Source organism: Astatotilapia calliptera, chromosome 17, assembly GCF_964374335.1.
Source record: "Astatotilapia calliptera chromosome 17, fAstCal68.1, whole genome shotgun sequence".
Lineage (NCBI taxonomy): Eukaryota > Metazoa > Chordata > Actinopteri > Cichliformes > Cichlidae > Astatotilapia > Astatotilapia calliptera.
Window position 1 is genome coordinate 25,186,970 of NC_137438.1, and position 20,404 is coordinate 25,207,373.

Consider the following 20,404-nt stretch of genomic DNA (forward strand, 5'->3'; position numbering starts at 1 on the left):
CCGAAACGAAACATAGAGAAGCTTTCAAGAGAATATAACCAATACTGGAACCAAAATGTGTTTGCCAAATAGGAGAAGTGTCCTTTACCGTTTTGGTCATGTACATTCCAAATCCAAGAATTGGTAGGAACACTGAGATCTTGTGCAGAACCCTGAGTTTGTGAACTACATTTGACAGGACACCAGAGCAGACTTAACCTCCTAAGACCCGAACTCTTCCACGGCATGCATTTTTAATTTCTCTTTGATATTTGGGCATATTGGGGCCCGATGAACGTAAATACAAAGAATTACCAGATTTTTTTTTTATTTTTATTTTTTTAAAACCTTTGTTTTTATGAAAAATAAGAGCCACATATGAGGATATTCGTTAAAAATTTTGATAGAACAGTAGCAGTATAATGTCCTCGTAAGTGGATATCAGGCCCTTGTAGAGCAAAATTGAGTATTTTGGTCTAAATAACCCAAAATGTGATGTCCACATATGTGGACGCCAGGTACTAGGAGGTTAAACCTGTAATGGCTCGTTTGGTAGAAAGGCAGAAAAATGACTGATTCATACCTGAGTGAGCTATAAGCTTGTTACACTTGAACCTAAATTCCCAAATGATCTGTTTTTCAGCCCAAGCTGTTGGTTACAGCCTCATTTGGCATCGAGCCAGGCAGAAGAGTGGAGTACATCCCTCTGGTGAAGAAGGCCCTGGAGAGGAGCTCTCACAGGCCCACGAAAGTCCTCATCTACAACAGGCCAAACATGGTAAAAACCATAGCAAAAATGTTATTTTCCTTTTCCACAGTAAGCAGCAGCACACTTAATGACTCATTGAAATCATCGAAGGTGTCGGTCGGAGGCAGGGATTTTTGTGGAGCCTGCACTTCTCGGCTGTTGCCAGGTTCGAACTCAAAGGTATTTCCGTGCTGGCTTCAGCCTGGAGCCATTTTCAGCTGCTGCTCGGTGACGGCGAGCAGATGTTTGGTTCTGCTTCACTTTTATACAGACGTCAATTAAACACTGCTGAATGTTATGTTTGGTGAACTTAACATTTCCTCTAACGGAGATTGCGGAGTATTGTCGTTTCTTTACTCGAACTGAATTGCTACCATCCGTGCCTCTGTTTGAGCTACTGCTCTCTAGCCCTGTGGTGAAATAAAATGAACATTGCACAGTTTATTTTATCTTGTTGCGCCTGTCTGGTCTTATCTGTCAGGAAAGGATCCGGTGAATTAAGAGCGCCCGTTTGGATTTTTGGGAGATTATATACATGTCGGACACAGGGAATGTGTATACAAGAAATTCACGGGCAGCTCAGTGCCATAAAAATCTGTGAACCACTACTTTAGATGGTTGCAGCTGCTTTGCAAATTATTGCATTCGGTAAGCTGGAGGTAGCTGTTCCGTAAGCGTTGTTAAATCAGCCAAGATGGTGCTCTGTCTGTGCTTTCAGTGAAGTGAGTAAAAAGTAATGCGCATAGGAGAGCTAAAATGTCTGTGGGAGATGTGCCTTTGCCTCAAGAGTCTGAGTGATATTGATGATGTCTTCATCTTGACACTCTTATGGAAGCCAAGGGAGGGGAGGGAAAAAAAAGATTTGAGGATTTCTTTATCCCTCCAAAAGTGATTAAATGTTAATGGCAGTATCAAAGAGACGTCTGTGTTTGAAATGAGAAGAAATGTCAGCGGCAGCAGATGTAAGGGGCAATAATCTATGACCTGAAATGATTGCTGCTTGCCAGATTGCGATGACAGATGGGAGTTGGAACATAATATAAATAAAGGAATATATATTTACTCAGCATGTGAGACTGACTCACTTCATAGGCAAGCAAATAAAGCAAGATGGTCAAAACCATCGGAGTCAGTTGAATTGATCCTCATAGTTCACACTCCGAGAGCTCATCTATGTGACACTTTGTGACAAATAAATAACTGGGAGATATGATCGGCTGCTTCGCGAGTGACTGTCTCATCCTGCGGCGATCGTAAAACGAGTCATTAGCAGCGGCTGAACTTCCACAGTGAGCAGGAGGAGGCTGTCGCCGAGCAAATGAATCGCGTTATCTTCGCAGATGTGAAAGAATCAAAATAAATGGCAAAATATGTTTGGCTGCATGCAGCATGCAGTTAGATCCATAAATACTTGGATGACGGCACAGTTTTTGTGTTTTCGCCTCTTTAGAATGCTACTGTGGATTTTAAGTCGAACAGTCGTGACATGATTTGAAGTGCAGTTAATCAGCTTGAATTCAAGAGTTGGATTAAACGTTGAGGGATTACAGCCATTTTTAACACAGTTCCCCTTTTTCAGAGTGCATTCAGATCCATGTGATTTATACCTGGGTGTGCTGCCAGGTACGTTAGATCTGGTGAAGACTGTATGTCATCTCTATTTTTCTTTATATTTCAGGAAAGGGTATCGATGAGTCGCGAGTTGAGCCTGGACTGGGATGAAGAGATGGCCACTGCTAGGCCACATGACTGTGCCTCTTTGCCCTCCAACCATCCGTTGTATGTACTCTATACATCTGGGACCACTGGGACGCCAAAGGTACTGGCAGCTATAACCATACACTCACATGCAGATGAGTTACAGGGTTTACTTTTAGCTGTGTTTGACTAGACGCTGCTCATTCTGTATGCAGCAGCTGTGTGACTCATCTGATCTTTGAGCCTGCAAAACAGTCCAGGCACAATCTAAACACCCCCAACATGACATAAATAAGACAGAAGTTTTCCAGAGTGTGAGCTGAACCTCTTGCAGGAGGAATTACCTGCAGGCAATTTCAAATGGAGGGGAAAAAAAGCCCTGGCTCTTTTCAAATAGCATCATTTTGTCTTTGACCAACAGATGATATAAAATATCCTCCTGCTGGCTAGTTCCTGGGCTTAATAGTGCGGTTTTTGCCAGTTTTTTTTTTTTTTTTTTTCCTGTGCAATTTCCCATGAATTTCTCAGTTATTGCTGTAGGGAGACCATAACTTTGAGAAGGCACACTCAATAGCTGAGGATGTTAGGACACACTATTTTGCTCAGGAATGTTTAGACAGCGCTATTAACTAATAAAAGGTGGGTGCCGGTTTGAGACGCAGTCATCTAGAAACAAGCTGCCATCCCCTTTGGAAAGGCAGCGCCAAGTGGCTGGTTTAAAATTGATATTAAACCCGTGCTTCTTTGCTTAGTGCAGTACCTGCCACCGGTCTTAATGTTTTTCTTATCTCCCCCCTCCCAGGGTGTTGTGCGAGACACTGCAGGCTATGCTGTGATGCTGAAATGGACCATGTCAAATATTTATGGACTCAGTCCCGGAGAAGTAAGACAATAAAGCATCCGCTTCTGAGGTGGTGCCATGCTTAAGAACAAAGAGCATACAGAGACAGACTGCTCTCTGCTTGAAAAGACCTCTGACTACCATTTAAACATACAATAGACAATAATCCTACACTCAACTTGCGGTATTTCATTTTCACTATACAACTGGCTGTTCTGTTTACATTTATTATGCCTTTAAGTAAAATGAGTTTTTACTTAATTTTTCATGCATTTTTGTTGTGACAACTCGGTACATTGATCCCTTTTTGGCAGGTTTGGTGGGCAGCTTCAGACCTAGGCTGGGTGGTTGGCCATTCTTATATCTGCTATGGTCCTTTGCTACACGGTAACGGCACTGTTCTCTATGAGGTACGTACCTCCGAGTTTAATATCTCAAACTAACTACTGCGGTGTTAGATTACAACAGGAAGTGCCAGAATATGTGCAATAAAACCTTAAATGAACAATGTTCAGAGCTAAATAAGTTACACCTTTGTTGGCTCGACAAACTGAAGCCAGCCACTGTTGGTTAAAGACTACAGTTTATGTGGAGTGAAACTGAAGAAGTTCAAGATGTGGTGAACTGTGTGAACCTGTGTCCATATTTGAGTCTAGCTGCTGCAGAGAAGCTGCAGCTCTGACTGTGCCAGACCTTTGCTCCTTTTATTGTTTGGTTATTGGTACCAGTCAGTTGAACACCAGCACATAGTCTACACCTTCCAACCCGGGTATTAAAGAGTTTTTAGTTTGCAGGATGCATTTGTTGGACTTGAGTCTTTAAATTTCCTGTGTTGAAGTTGTGGGAGAGCAGGTTGTCAATGCTCGTGTTTATGCCATCATTAATTGAAGCAGCCAATGAAAGGGCTGGGCAAGTTATCACATCTTAGAATTTTGCCTTCCGGCATCTATAGAAAAACAAGATATTGGGGATAAAAGGATTTACTCTTTTGCATTTATTTTTTTATTTTTTCCAATGCACACTCCTGTACTTTATAGCAGGCTGTGTTTGCACTTTCCTAAAACCTCAAACTCAGTCAGTTTATTTCGGTTTGAGACAAGAGAACTAAACAAGAGCCTTGAGCCAACAAGATCTTTCTGGAGGAAATGCACGTCGCATAGTTTCTGTCTAAGAATCATTAATGGTTGTCTGTGACTTTATTTGTCTCCAGATCTCACCCGGTCTGCTTTTGGCGAAATATGACAAAAAGCTCTGGCTTTGGCTCTCCATCTTCAGCCTCTTCTGCACCCACAGGTTTTCTGCAGTTTAGACAGGCCAGCATGAACTAACAGTTGCCTTTGCACGACACGCTATGCGGTCAAAAACACACTCCTTAGTCCGGGCCCAACTCCTGTGTGACCCACTGTCCACTACCTTTATTTTTTTTTTCATGTATTCTTTTGGTTCAAGGAAATCTCCTGTAAAAGGAGATGTTTTCAAGTTCAATAACAACAAAATGTGCTAACCATATTGATTGTGGTTAATATTTTTGCTGTACTTGAGCTACATTACCAAAACCAAGCTCAATAACACCACTAGATCGCAAGAAACTGCAAAGCAGATAAGCCATCCTTGTCTTCTTGGTCTTAAATTTTTGCAAAACATCTTTTCATTATAGAGAAACTGGGAGATAAGGTTGCAGTGGGAGGGACTGGTCATGGAAAAATAGGAACTTTAATAATATAATTATAACCTTGACGAAATGGCTCACACAGAGGGTTTTTATTAACATATAGCAATTTGTAATTAGTGTTGGCTTTATGATCAGTGTAATATCACATGATCATATGATCTGTGCATTTCTTTTTATCTTATTTCATGTGTTCTTGCTTAGCTCCTAAAACAGAGGATCTGTTGTATTAGTGCTTCATTATGGGCTTCTTTGGACTCCATGCATGCATCATGTGAATGTCACAAGCAAGCATCACATGGAGTTCTGTTTACATAGAGTGCATTGATGACTGCGCTTTTTTCCAGGCCCAGATTGTCCCTAAAATCAATTCCTGAGATTCTGCACTTTTCTTTGGCTTGAAATCTGAAGTTGTTTCTTTTTATACTTCAGCAAAGGATCAAGAAGGACGTGCGTCTTTCAGTGTAGTTCTTATGTATAGGGCCACCAATTACATTTGCACTCTGATATTCCCTCACCAGTTTGATGCAGCAGCGCTATTGGACGATGAATTAATTGGCCGTTCCTTAAATCAGTGTTTGACTTCGGTCACGGTGGTTGCTCCACATGGTTCTTGTTTCTAGCAGCCCATCTATCTTCAAACCCTTTATTTGGAGTGAAAATGACAGCCAGGACTCACTGCTCCTTTTATCCATTCTTATTCTTCCGCAGTTGTCTTCTCACTGTTGAGCTCACTTAGTTGAATACCAGGGAGAAAATAAAAAAGAGTGGAAATTGCTGCTGGAGACCTTTGCCTGCAGGCTTCTTGTGTCTTTATCTTTTATTCTAGACAGACAGTACTTCTGTAGTGCAACTGTGTTTTCATGCCCATGTGCCTGGATAGTCAATCTTCCTGTGTGCCTTGTTATTTTAAACAGCTGTTGTATAAATATTCATGTTTTGGAGTTTGCACAAATATTCCTGGAATGGTTTTAGGCAATAACAATAATCTGTGTAATCTCTGGTGTTTACTTATCATTATTCAAATTCCGATGATACACACGCCTTAATTAAGCTGTAAAGTAACAAGTTGTTGCTGCACTGTGTGATTCCAGGGAAAACCTGTAGGGACTCCAGACTCCGGGGCCTTCTTCCGTGTCTTGTCTGAACATGGAGTCTCTTCAATGTTCACAGCGCCCACTGCTATGCGTGCTATCCGCCAGCAGGACCCCCAAGCTACAATTGGAAAAAAATATCCACTGACCAGGTACAGAGCAACAAAATAAATGTTTTTGAATCAGTGGGGATTGGTGCTAAAGCAACAAATGGATGGATATGGAATTGAGATAAAATTCCTTTCTTCCTTCTTATGTGAGAATTTATTGTTTCTCTCATGTGTATTTGCAAAACAAAGCAAAGCAGCGTAGCGATGTTACTGCGTGACTGCAGTTATTTCTGACATGTTATACACCGTCTGATACAAAAGACTGTATGCCGAAGATGGTAGTAGGTTTTTATGGACTCATTTTGAAAATTTAAAGTTTTTTTGGTTGTTTGTTTTTGAGACATAGCGATCATATCCAGGTACTCCAGCACAATCGAAAGACATGGTTAGGTTGACTGGCAGGACTAAATTGGGGAGAGGCGAGAATGTGAGAGGGAAAGACTGTCAGTACATATCTAGTCCTGCAACAGACCGGCGACCTGTCCGGGCTGTACTTGCCTTTTGTCCCATGACCTATAATAGCTCTTTGAGGACCTGCAGTTTGCAACATTTCTCAGTTGGTGTAATTTCACAGGATGTGAAACGCTGTGAAATAACCATGTTACAGCAAGCAAATGAGAAAAACCTCATTTAATCCAATGAAGGTAATTTCACAAAACGAAATGGCCTAAAAAGGTTAATAAATGCACTAAAGGAAGAGTTAAGTTGAATGTGAAGAGCTCAATAACTTTTCAGCCTTGGAGGTTTCAACTTGATTGTGATTGTAGTTATTTTTCATTTTCAACCCTAATGTTGATCCAAAGCCTAAGAACCCCATGCAAAGGTTTTTGGGGATTCTTTCTTTTAGCGTAGCCTCAGCCTGTAAGACTATGATCTTTGCCCTTATTATGATGGCTACATGGACTGAAACTGAGAGATAATTGCATATTATCTTGGGACTCTGACGAACCTGCTGGGTGAGAGAACAGCAGCTATATCCATCAGCTGTCAGTGGCAGAGGACTTTGAAACGCCAGGAGTGACTTGTTAAAGCATCTCATGGCTGACGGTTGTCCGCGCAGCCTCTCGTTAGTCTCTGGCCATCTGCTGATGCACAGCCCTCTCCCACCTCTGTTGCTCACAGTCTGTACCCTGAACTCGACCCGCTCGAGTGTTAATCACGATAGATAACAAGCAACAGCATCTCACTGACTGCAGCCCACCTGTGTTAAATCACTCTGCGTGATCAGGTGAAGGTCGTCTGTAGCTCCGAGTTAAAAACAAACATTTTTCATGGTATTAGTTTAACTTGGATTAAATGCTTCATGAGATTTTGTTAATTCTTTGGCACAGAGCGTAAAAATGTACGGGGGGGTTTGTGTCAGTCTGTTCCGCAGTCTGAAAACGCCACTTAGCACACAATCATAAAGCAATTCTAAGTGGGAATGACCTATGGCCCTAGTGAATCATTCAGTAACTCTGGCATTGTGTGCTGAATCGACGATCTCCTGTTGTTCCCTGTGCTGAATGCATAGCACCTTTTTTAAAAGCTCTTTCTGCAGTCAGAGATGATTTTTCTGCTGTATTTTTTTTTTTGCTTCACATATTGTTGAAATCTCTCCTCTCAGCTGTGACCCTGCCACAATCAGTCATTTAGGCAACTGTTCCCGTGTACACTTCCTTGTTCTTAATGCATTTTTTCCCCTTGGCAGAAGCGCATTTGTAAAAGATTGCTGCAATTCCCGTTGGTTTTGAGCAAGACAATTTGCCATCATACACATGCTGCATTATAAAAGCAGCATTAAAACAGGGTTTCTTTGTGGTGCAGTCATTGTTCCAAAAAAGAGCTTTCATTCCAATCAAATCTGGCTTTTTGATGCTAATACAGTGAATTCAAAATGCTTTAAGTGTAGAAGGCTGTTAATCACAGTTTACGTGTCAGTTCAAATCTGTCTTGAGTGCTTAATTTGCTACACAAAAAGAAGGAAAGCTATTTTTTCACTTATCGTCAGTCATTATAAACACAATCCTGCATATAAACAGTCAGAATCTGTAGGGAAGATTTTTGATACCAAGATGATCTTTTGTAATCTGAGTAATGATCACAAAACATTTGAGGAAATCGCAGCTTCTTGAAATTTGTCAGCAGTTGTAAACAGTGTGCAGGCAGTCTTTAATCAGCTATCTGTTATTCATTATCTGGTTGTCTTGGCTCTACTAGAAGCCCTGAAATATTGGCTGCTGTCTCTGAAATCATTAAACTATAATCCATGAGTTCCCAGATTGATTTCTCTAGGCTTACATGCATATCATAATAGTCTGTGTATGTTGTCCCATCAAAATGCCTGTCTCGATGCCTGGGACGGGCTTTGTGATGTATTTTTTTTGAGCCGTGTTGTTGTGGTTGAAATCTAATCATTTATTTCTGTTAGCTTAGTATTTATATTTGGCTTCATGTAGCTTGTGTTTTTTTTGTTTGTTCTTTTGGGTTCCTCATGTCCTTTTGTATTATGCTTCAGTCTGTTCTTTGAATTTTTATTCTAGTGTATTTTCAATGTAAGGTTCTGCTTTTATTCTGGTTTATTTATTTTCATCATTACTTCCAGCAAGGACGTCATATTTCTGGTAGCAATTGTGTGCCTGTATGTCATCACTGTGTCAGTAAATAAGATGGCTCGAAAAGTTTTGTTTTTAATGATTAAACTTTACGGGGGTGTAGAGTGAGGTCATGTTAACAATCTGTTAAAATTTGGCTTGCATTGACCAAAGTGTTCAAGGTCAACTTAATGATTTATTTGTTAAAATGGACAGAAAGCCATATAACTTGGAAACTAGGATTCTTGTCTTGTCTTTATTCTAGTAGAATAAAGATTAAGATTATGAAAGATTATTATGGCTCATTTTTTATTTAAAATTTATAGCAAATTATTTTTCTTTTTTTCTTTTTTTTCTTGTTTGTTTTTTGGGATCCTGCTCAACTTTTCAGTTCTTATATTTGAATTTGGATTTCTGTTATTATCTTCTTGTTATTCTCTTGTGACCTGATTTCTGTTTAGTTTGTCTTTTTAAAGAATAGTGCAGTTCTTCGTGTTTGGGGTTAGGATTGGTCTCCTTTATTTCCTGTTTCACTTTGTAGGTTTGTTCCATTTTAGTTTTACTTTCCAATTTCAGTGATTTCTTGCTTGTGTTCACCTGCTGTTCGTTGTGTGGGATTTAACCTCCTCATGTGTTCAAATTTGTGTCTGTGTATATAAATAGTCCTGTCATTGCATTGTTCAGAGTTATGTTGTACTAGTATGCTGTATATCTCTGGTCCAACAGTCCTCTTGTTTCTGTTTCATAGTACTTTTTGAATGTTTGGATTATTGTTGATCATACCTTCATGAATTCAAAGATTTTGGACTGGGTGTCTTTTGGGTTATCAGCAAAAAATGTTGATTTTATGCCTCCTGCATCGTGAACTCAGGTCCTTAAAAACAAACAATAATCATAATAGCAGATGATGAAAGCCCCGTCCTGTGAAATACAGAAGGATATGTCAGTGGTAACTTTAGGTTTAAATGTTTTTTTAATGGAAGTAATAAAACCTTTCAGAAAACTCATGTAACTTTGTTACAAATGCATAGCTTCATGCCAGAGAAACCTCAAATACCCCTCGTACATCTGTGGATAATTGACTCTGAGATGCACAAGCACACCTCGTCAATGCGCTTGAGAAATATCATTTGTTACCATAGACGTGAAAAATGCATTGAAACTCTGTCTACAAGGGTGTCTGAAGCTGTAATGGCAGCAGCGCTCTCTATAAATGTAGTATGAAAAAAGGACCTGCCTCTTTGTCCCCAGTATCTTAACAGGAGAAAACTAAGTCATTGCTGAGAGCCTCACTGTCCAAAAGTGACAAAGTCCACTATCCATTGGATAGTGCTTTTTAGTACATAGTAAAATCTGGTGTTTTTTAAAGGTGGTAGTGTTTACAGTGTGTTTGTCTTTTATTAAAACAGATCAGTGGTTCCTAACATTTTTTTTATCTAATGCTTCATCAAAACTTCATGTTCCAATGTGTTCAATTCAGCCAATTTTACATTTGATGTTGACTATTTTTCCTTTTAGGAATAATTTTAATTAACTATTTAATTCAGCCAATAGTTTAATTTGTTTACCTACTCTTTTGGCCAAAAATATTAAATAAAAAAAAATACACCTGCTAACTGTGCTTTTAGCTATTAATTGGCTTTTTTTTTTACATACAGAACTTTAACTAGACATTTCAGGTGTTCTTTCAGTATATTTCTAACAATTTAATTTGTTAATTTTACATTGTTACCTAACAGTAACAGCTGCTCATCAGAGCTAAAGCTAATTATTTGTTTTTTGCTTTATTGGTTTTAACTATTGTGTATTAAATTTAGCTAACATTTTCTTTTGCTTATCTGTTATTTAGACCAACTCTTAACTGCTAGCCATACTTTTTTTTTTTTTTTTTTTAAGTTTTCAGATCGTTATTTCAGCTCTATTCCCAGGTGGTTAATTGAATTTGTTCATCCAATAGGCAGTATTGAATGACGAGACCATAACAAGAGGCCAAACTTGCAGTAGCAAATCGACAAACACTGCAAAAGCATAGAAAATATGAGGGGAAAGGGTTAAATAAAACACAACTGGAGTAGAAAAAAACGACTTCAGAGGGTTTAGTCTTGCCCAAGGATAATTCGACATACACAGGGATCGAACCAACCTTTTGATTAGCTGACAACCCACTTTACCTCCTGAGTCACCTGTTACCTATTTATTTATTTATTTATTTATTTATTTTTAAAGATTTCTTGGATTTCTTATGACTGTCTATTAAACTTACCTGTGTTTGTCCATTAATATTATCTAACTTCTAAACCTCCTCATGTCTATTTGCTTCTACAATTAAATTTCAGCTTTCATTATTTTAGATTGATACTTAAGCAGTACTATCATAGGGCAGTTCAAATTTATTTATATAACACCGAATCAGAACTACAGTCACGTAGTGTAATAGCTCAGGGTCACCTGCCTTAATGCTCAGCTTTCAGTTTAATTATAACATGATGCAGATACACTGCTGCATTGTTCAGTTGCAGCTCTGCACGTTAACATGTTCACAAAACAGAACACACACTTCAGGTGTATTTTCCTTTGATTAACTGTTTCTCATATCACATAATAAGCTTGGAGCATGTTTGCGCTTTGTAAACTAAAACTCAACCTTGACAACAAAGAATGTTTCCTACTCTGTCTGCTTCAGGGTCAAACTGTATTGTAGCCTTATCTTTACAAAATAGCCAAGATAAATAGCTGTTGATGCCCTTAAGAGGGTCAACTTACCACTCAGAGCATGCATTCAGTGGCTACTTCATCAGGTACAACTCCTTGAGTGCAACCCCCCCCCCCCCAACTAAATGGTAAGTCTTATAACTTCAATAAATTATTCAAATGAACAGGCAACACAATATTGTGTCATTATAAATCAATTCAGAAGCCTGCTTCATAGTTTGGATTGACAAATTAGAGCACTTTCAATCCTGAATCTATGGGGCAGTTTTGTGAAACTAAAGATGGTAGCTTTCCCACTCCTACCACTGAAGAGCCAATCACTATCCTAACATAGAAACATACATGGATTGGATATTTCAGTAGGTACACCTATTCAAATTGTCGTTCATGCAAATAACTAATTAGCCATTAACATGGGAGCAATTCATTGGGTTTAGGAATGTACGCATGATCAAGGCGACCTGCTGAAGATCAAACCAGACGTCAAAATGGGAAACAAAGGCGATATAAGTGACTTTGAACATGTCATGGTTATTAGTGCCAGATGGGTGAAAAAGTATTTTAGAAACCACTGACCTACTGGGATTTCCCCTCACGAATATGTCTAGGGTTTACTGAGACTGGTCTGGAAAAGAGAAAATATCCAGTGAGCAAGAGTTCTCTGGGTGAAAACGCCTTTTTGATGCCAGAGGAGAAGGGCCAGGCTTCTTTGAAGTGTTAGGTAGTCAACTCGACACAGCTAAGGTATGGAGAAGATAAACCTTAAAGCAAATGGGCTAGAAGTGGAAGAGTACACCAGGGACACAGTTTTGGCATCATGAAAGCATGGATCCATCCAACCATCCTTCTATCCATCCTTCCATCCATTCATCCTTCCATCTATCCGTCCTTCCTTCCTTGTATGAACAGTTCAGGTGGGATATATTCTTGGCACTCTGAGCCCTTAGTACCCATTAAGCATAGTTTAAACACCACAACCATGCTGACTATGTCTATCCCTTTATGATCACAGCTTACACCATATCCCAAAATTCAGCGCATCTCAAACAGTATTTTGAACCAGACAATGATTTCACCGTACTCAAACGACCTCCGCAGTGACCTTATCTCACTCCAATAGAGCACATTTGGGATGCGGCGAAACAGCAGATTTGGATCATGCATGTACAGAAATCTGCAGCAACTGTGTGATGGTGTCGTGTCAAGATTTTATATTTGTAATCGCTCAGTGGGAGAGGAAATGATAGTCGCAAAATGCAGAAACACAAAATAAACTGGAAATGTGTTTTGTTTTTTTTCAGTGTTGTTTTAAACGCCAGTGGTTGTCCAGAATTTCACAACTGGTACAATTTTACTGAAAACATAACGCAGATGGTTAGATTAACTCAAACTGAGGTCTAAAACGGTTTCTTTGCTGCTTTGGCAACAGCTAAATCATCACCCTCCCACCACAGTCTCCGAGGTCACATCGTCTGCTTTAATCTGTTAACTCCTCAAAGAAAACTTGAATACCACCTTTGAATTGAATAGCGAGACATGTGGTGGTGGGAATAGACTTGCTTTCAGCTAGAACATAAGGCCCCTACAGGGACAGTCTAATTATTCACTTATTTCATGTAATTCAGCTCAAGTCCTGTGCACAAAAAATCTGACTGCTGAAGGATGGTTTGATGATTGTTAAGTCCCGTGGCTTGATCCTTGACATATTTGATATTTTCTATTTGTTTAAGCCCTATTTTAAGCTATTCTTCCTCAGCATGATATTATGACTCAATGAACTTGAGATCTGCATTTTTGATTGTTTATTTATTTTGTTTATTGCTGCATTGGTAGCAGTATTCTCATCCTTGTGTTATGGAGCAACATTATCATTTCTTTGAAGTGTTTCTGGCCACCTGGCAAACCTGTCTCCATTGACTCCACTAACTCCTGAGGGAAATATCTGGCTCTTTAGCTGCTAAATGCTTCAACTAGGTTCGCCAGCTTGCTGCTAACTCTGTCTGTATGCTGCATTGTGCTGGGAAAGCGGCTGTCTGGTTGGTTTTTTTTTTTAGGAGTTTTTCCCCCCTAAAAATCAGCTTCCTGTTGTAGCTGCAAATGCTACTAAGAGAAAAGAAATTGAGGAAAACTGTAAGGGTCCATAGATGGGTAATTCTTTCAAGGTTAATCACATCATAGATAGATGTGATCGCCCTAATGTTTTCGTATCGCCCTAATGTTTTCACTTACAGTTATAGCTGCTTTAAAGTGCTCTTTTGGCACACACATAAGCAGTCAAAGTTAGTGTAGTGCTCCTGACAACATGACGTGATCTGATTTAATACATATCAGTGTAAAAGTTTACATCAATGCCAGAGTTCAGTTCAGTTTTATTTATGTAGCTCCAAATCAAAACGACATCGACACACTTTATATTATAAGTTAAAGACCGCACAATAATACAGAGAAAATAAGTGTTAGTCAAAAAGAAGCTCTATTACAGGTGGTAATAAATACAAAAAGTCAGCAGTCATTGAAGAGGTAGAGTAGTGATCACTACACTACCTCTTCAATGACTGCTGTGCCTAAAATGTAGCCTAGGGTTGGTGGGTTGTTCTTAAAAGCTTTTAGCGACCAGGTAACAACGCTTTGAAAATAAATATGAGCAGCCATCAGGAGGAGTGGATAACAGGGGAGAAATAAGAGAGACTGAAGATAGAAACTGTAGTGTTTGGGTTCACTAGCAGGGCATGAACTCGGGGAGTATCAGTTATCCAAAAAAAGTAGCAGAATTCTGAAGATGAACAAGAAGGGTCTAAGGGCAGGTTGGATTTGAAGGAGTTTGTTGGGTTTTTTTTTAGGTACTTCATGATTAAGGGGCTCATCGCTGCTGTCTGTAAGGTCATATTGAGGGCATGTGGTTTGGTGGGGAAAAGAGCAACTCAGAAGGACTGTAGGTAGGCTTCAGAGTTTCAGGGGAAGGAAAAAGTGGAATTCACTGTTGATGGCTTTGACATTTAAAGCATGAGGCTAATAACTCTGGGATTTGAGAAGATGCTGAAGATAAACAAGCTTTCACCTCCACTGTCCTGAAAAGAAGGAAAACTGTTGAAAAAGAATGGGTTTTGTCAGCAAAAGTGTCACGAACTATTCGCTTAAATGAGACCAATTAAGCTTGCTCTGATTTTCTGATTTACAATTAGGTAAATACGTTTTTGGGATGGATGTAATTTTGCCTCACACAATGAGGTTTGACTGAAGTTTAGAGTTACAGCTTTTATTCAGGGAGTTTAACAAAAGCATTGCGTTAACTGTTACGAGGAGGACATTAGCTATAATGGACTCTTTCAGATAGAGGAGGATGACCTGCACCAATACCCAGTGTAAGCTGATAATGCTGTATTTTGAACAACTGATTTTGGATATCTACTCTAGGAGTTAGGGTTGGTGTTTGCTATTTATACTTCGTCATTTGGTCTTTGCTTGAAGACCAAACGGCTGTGGATCAAAAGCCTCGTACTTAATTTAAAGCTGCTCTAAACGAAATAAAAGGCAAAAAAACAAACGAACATACCTTGAAAGTTGTACGCTCTCTTTCTGCAGCTTTTCCTCTCCTTTCTCATTTTTGTCACTAGATGAGGGATTTTAATTTTCTAAAAGCCAGTCATTTCTAGGGCTGAACGATATATCGCATTTGCGATAATATCGCGACATGATCAAGTGCAATTTTCTAACCGCAAAGGCTGCGATTATACTCTGGACATGTCCAAATTCATGGGCTGCATCCTCCTGAGGCCGCATTTGTAGACCGATTACGTCACAGCGACGCGCCGAAGGCTGTCCAAATTACTACCATATCCCAGAATTCATAGCGCGGCCCAGCCAAACTCCAGTTTCCAGCAATGGCGGCCGCTACTAAGTTTTAAAATTACTCATACTAATCTTTCTGGGTCACAAAATAAACTTTTAACATATTTTCAGGCGAGAAAGTAGCTGTGTAAACATCAAATATCTGCTCAGTTTATCAAGATATCCCATATTTGCAAAAGTGCTTCGACGTTTTCAGAGGCGTCTGCTACCCACCAGCTCGACAGCTAGCCGGGAGCTCGAGGGTTACTGATGCGGCCGAGAACGGCACAACTCCCGGCACATCATTTTCAAATCACCGCGGAGTTTCGCTGCTCGGGTTAAACGTAATATATAAGTCACTTAGACAACCTAAAAATGTTATTGTTGGGCTTTTTTCAGTGTTTTGTTTGTTCGTGAGTAAATCGGTTTGGCTGAGATTAAAGTTATTAGATTAGATAAAATAAAACTTTATTAATCCCCCGGGTGGGTTCCTCCTTGGTTTTCACACAGCTGACTAAACGTCAAACAGAAAACTTATTAAACAGAAGTATGAGACAGTCGAGAATTTACACCAGTGTCTGGTTATATTTTAGATAGCAAGAAGCAGACGGCCGAGTTTATTAAACTCCACCGAGACAGCGGTGACGCTAATCAGAACTAGACCGTCCAATTTCACGCCTTTAAATTTTAAAGGCGTGTTTGTGTGTGTGTTTATACAATTGCTATTATGTTTGCACTTTGTGTAATGTTACTGACTGCAGAGATCAGTAAGATGTGTGTATTTTTTATTTATTAGTTTTATTTATTTAATATTATTTTTTTAATTGAATGACTGTCTAGTAGTTCACAGATGTCGAAAAACTGAGTGTGGTAAAGCCACTGATTTTGTTTATGTATATTTCTGCAATCTGCACATTGTACTGACTTTCATTTTAATGTTTACACCAGGGTTCCTTGTCAGCACTTTATGCTCAGATGTTTGTAAGCTAAAAATAAACTATTGTGTATGTTCAAATATACTGTTGTGATTGAAGAAGTTAAATAAAAATGTCAGTCATCAATTCATGCATCACCTCATGTCATCATAACAGAGGTCTGTCTTCCAGGAAAGAACAGTTTAAAATTAATGTAATATAGTATTGGCCATACTATATGATGTATTGCTTGTCTTTGTTTAATAATACAGAAGACAAAGACCTTAAAAAATAATCGCATATCGCATCGCAATATTGGGGCAAAAAAATCGCAATTAGATTATTTTCCATAATCGTTCAGCCCTAGTCATTTCTGACTTTTGACTTTTTGTGCCAGTCAAACCGCTTCAGAGGACCTTTGCTTAATCCATTGTTTGTGTTTACCTCCTTCACACTATATCCTTACATGCAGCTCATCGAATCTAGTCTGAAAAGATGTGTGATTTGCCAAAGAGCTTGGCTGTGCTGAAGCCTGTAAAACTGCTTCAGATGAGGTACAAGAGTCTTTCTCCGAACCTTTGATTTACACTAGGCTGAAAGTTTATAATGGATTTTTTTTGCCCACTCATTCCAAAAGCAGGTTGCCTATCTTGCCTTTATGAAAAGTGAAGTCAAATTCTGGAGTACTGAGAGAGATAGTCACTAATAGTTTCTAATTTGGGTTCTCACGGTTGATTTAACCCAGTGTTTTACCCTTGCAGCACCGTTGGCAATAAAGGAGTAAATTACATACAATTTTAATAACACATTGAAATGCACATAAATGACCAAATCAGTGAAGCATACTCCATAACTGGGAGCTAGAATTTGTGTGTAGGCTGGAAAAGAGAAACCAGTAGGCAGTCATGATCACTAATGAGAAATTAATAGGCCTCAGCTTTGTCAAGTTAGGACTTGGACTTTTTAAAAAAAATTAAAGATATTTGCTGTACAATTATTCCACCATGGAAAAAGAACACTGAAGAAATCGTTAAAAGCCCCAAATTACCATAGCGTTCAGGCCCATGATGAGTCTGTGTAAATGTCTAACACACTCACCACTGCTGTACATGTAGTAGTCCAACTTTAAAGTCTTGAGACGTCTATGGTTTGGGCATTGAACATCGATTTTGATTTATTCCGACTGTTCCTCTGAGGGAGTGAATATGCCTTGCTTCCTTAAGGTGATTGACAGATGTGTTCTGTGTCCCCGCAGGTTGAGGTCATTATTCGTGGCAGGAGAGCGATGTGATGTGGAGACCCTGCAATGGGCAAAAAGGAACTTTGGAGTTCCTGTTCTGGATCACTGGTGGCAAACTGGTAGGAAAAATTTTACTTTCTAAAGACGGAAGCAAAAGAAAGAAGAGATTTGAATTGGGGAAGGATATTTTTATCTTCGTGACAGACTGGATATAAACTGAACTGGGGAAGCTTCTTGCTAAATAATCTTGTTCCATGCATTCCCTTTAGGCCAAGGTTTCATGTTGAACAGAAGCCGGAAAACTGAAATAGCTGGCTCATTCTTAAACATCCCTCACTGAGCTGTGCAGCAACCCTTTTATTTCTTGGGCCTGTATCATCACAGGACGGCCAGGCTGACATACAAAAGTTAACTTCATAGACTTAATACCCCTGTTTTTTTTGTTTTTTTCTTCTTTTGTGGTTGATGTCAAAATTGTTAAAACATTTATCTTTTACCATATGCTCTGAGTGAACTGCAGTTTTAATTATGCCATTATATGAAGTTAAGAAGCACTTTTTTCTTAAAATTTAGGGACAAAGTCCTTTTGATATGGAAAGGATTTCAAAGACTTGAAGTTCTTTATTAGCATGAACTCCATGAGATGATGTAATTTAACTTGATCTTTAAGAATCAGCCATTCTTTAACCTTATCTGCTTGAGATGACTATAAATGTGAGCTTTCCTATATTTTATTAGCACCTTGACATTAACTTGACCTCGAGCAAAGGGCTACTCCAGAAAATCACTATTCCCCAAAATGCCTGCTGACATAATTTAGCACATTTTTATCACACTTTCCTCTGTGATTAATCCTTTGTACGGTTAGTATCACAGTTTGGGGGATTAGACCCTCTCTGATGGGGGAACTGTAGCACTTTAAGCTTGAAATTCAAGCTTTTCTGGGAACCCATCATCACTCTAGTGATATGGCATCATACACAGCAAAGGGATTTATAGACATGATAGTCAGATAAATGGCTTGGAGGGTTAAGAGAGAAGTCAAAAAATGTCATTGTTGCATTTATTATTGTATTTTTAACATATTCAAAGTGAATCAGATAACATATGACAGTTGTGCCCATTTTATCATATGTATTTACCAAGGCTGAGTTCATTACTTGCTATAATAGTTGTCATTCTGATGGGACTATAGATTTTCTTTTCTCAAGTGGTCACATTGCCAAGCAGCACTGACACAAGAAGCTTGGCTGGTGTGTCCTTATAACTTATTTTACTTTGCAATGATATGTAGGGTGCCCAGATATCCCTCTTTAAATGAGACTGCACAGCAGTTATATCCCCCCCCTCCCATCCCACATCTTAAGACAACGTTCCACATTTTGACTGGCCCTGGAGGGCATGTACTTTTCTTAAAGTCCGTTTTTTACCATTGCATTTGAAGGGAAGTCTATTTATTCTAGTCAAACAGTGGTTAGCCTATTCGGTGCTATGTCCTGTGAAAGCCACAAATCGCAAGTTAAAGTTACAGATTTTGTTGAATATGATTGGTTATTCACGCATGAGAAAATATTGTGTGAAGTGACACAGTATATGCATGTCAAACTTGGCTAAAAATTGTTCAAATAGGCTTACTTTTCTGAGCTACTTTTTCGCTGAAACTGTTACACTGTTACCAGGCATAACAGCAGCTGAAATAACAGTGAATTTATAAGAGAAAATGGGACTATAAGAACAAATGTCAGCTTATTTTCTTATTTTACTTGCTGAGGGAGAAAGTTAGAAAAGCTAAACTCAAATATAGTATATTTGACTACCTCCAAGCCTTGTTAATACATCCTACTTTGTTCTACAAATACTGTTTGTCTCACATTTAACTTGTTGGGATGTGTTGTGGTCACCATACCCATCTGGGATCCTGAGATGTGAGGACTGATCTATGCATTTAATGAAGAGATAAAGAGGAAGGAAAAGAATCAGGGGGACGGTGTCCATCTGTTCAGGGGTGTAAATTCAAATTGCTTTTTAGCTGAAGCATGCTTTGAGTTAGACAGCTTAATGCTGAGTCTTTCTGTTTGTTGGTGCACACTTTATAATAATACATATACATAAAACAAGATTTAACTGATCGTATTGATTTTTCATTTAAACATGAATGTAGGAATTTGTGGTTAGTCAGCCCTGGTGCAAAGGGCTTTTCACCTGGGTCTATCTGAAAATTTCCATTTTCATAGTCAGTTACTTTGCCGCTTTGTACTTTGGATTAATGGTCTCCCCAGAAAGGTGAATTCTGATCATCATTTTTTAAAAGCGTCATATGTCCTTTAACTTCCTGGGTGGAGTTTGTGGTTTTTGAAAGAGAGCACAGGCTTCCTTTCTTCATCTTCCAGTTAACCTGTGGCACACCATGACTGTTGTTATTCAGGGGAGTAAGATATGTAATTGAACTCTTGAGTTCTAGCTCTCACTGCACTGTTTCTTTTGTATTGATTCTTCAATGAGAAAGACCTTATTAGCTTTTTGAGTGGGAGGCTTGAATCCACGCAGCATGCTAATGTCATGTCCTCCATCACACCCATAGTTTCATTTCTTTAGTTCTCTTGAACTAATGAACTATGATAAATATCGTCAGCCACAGTAACAGAACACAATTATTATTATGCCGCTTTGTTTTTTAATATCTTGTCAGCACGGATGGGGGATCGATGTTGGAGAAGATGACATCCCTGTGTTAAATATGGAATCAATACTGTGGCTGAACTGTGGGGAAACCATTGACCTTCAGCGTTGGTACATGCAGGGCACTCCAATCTAAGAACAGATTAGCCTGCTTGGTTGATTGTGTTGTCCAGCATGAATTGAAATGTAAAGAGCTTTACATTTTGTGTCATAGAATTGTGAGCTATTAAACTGAGGTCATGGGAGTTTCTCCAACTACTCAGCATGTTTTTGGGACTTGGAAAAGGCACATTTGTTCTTGGGGTTTCCTAATGGGGGG

General features: G+C 39.0%; 1 protein-coding gene across 2 annotated transcripts in view; it reads left to right on the forward strand.

Annotated features, from left to right (window-relative positions):
• acss3 (acyl-CoA synthetase short chain family member 3) overlaps window positions 1–20,404 on the forward strand; it is a 67,677-nt gene that overhangs the window by 4,983 nt on the left and 42,290 nt on the right. For both annotated transcript variants that reach the window (XR_013902863.1, XM_080291906.1), the window contains exons 4-9: window positions 623–757; window positions 2,406–2,546; window positions 3,228–3,308; window positions 3,581–3,676; window positions 6,030–6,181; window positions 17,422–17,525. Coding sequence is in view for 1 of the 2 variants with exons in the window: in XM_080291906.1 (XP_080148032.1) it covers window positions 623–757; window positions 2,406–2,546; window positions 3,228–3,308; window positions 3,581–3,676; window positions 6,030–6,181; window positions 17,422–17,525 (709 nt within the window). In the remaining variant the exon portion in view is untranslated. The remainder of the gene's footprint in view (window positions 1–622; window positions 758–2,405; window positions 2,547–3,227; window positions 3,309–3,580; window positions 3,677–6,029; window positions 6,182–17,421; window positions 17,526–20,404) is intronic.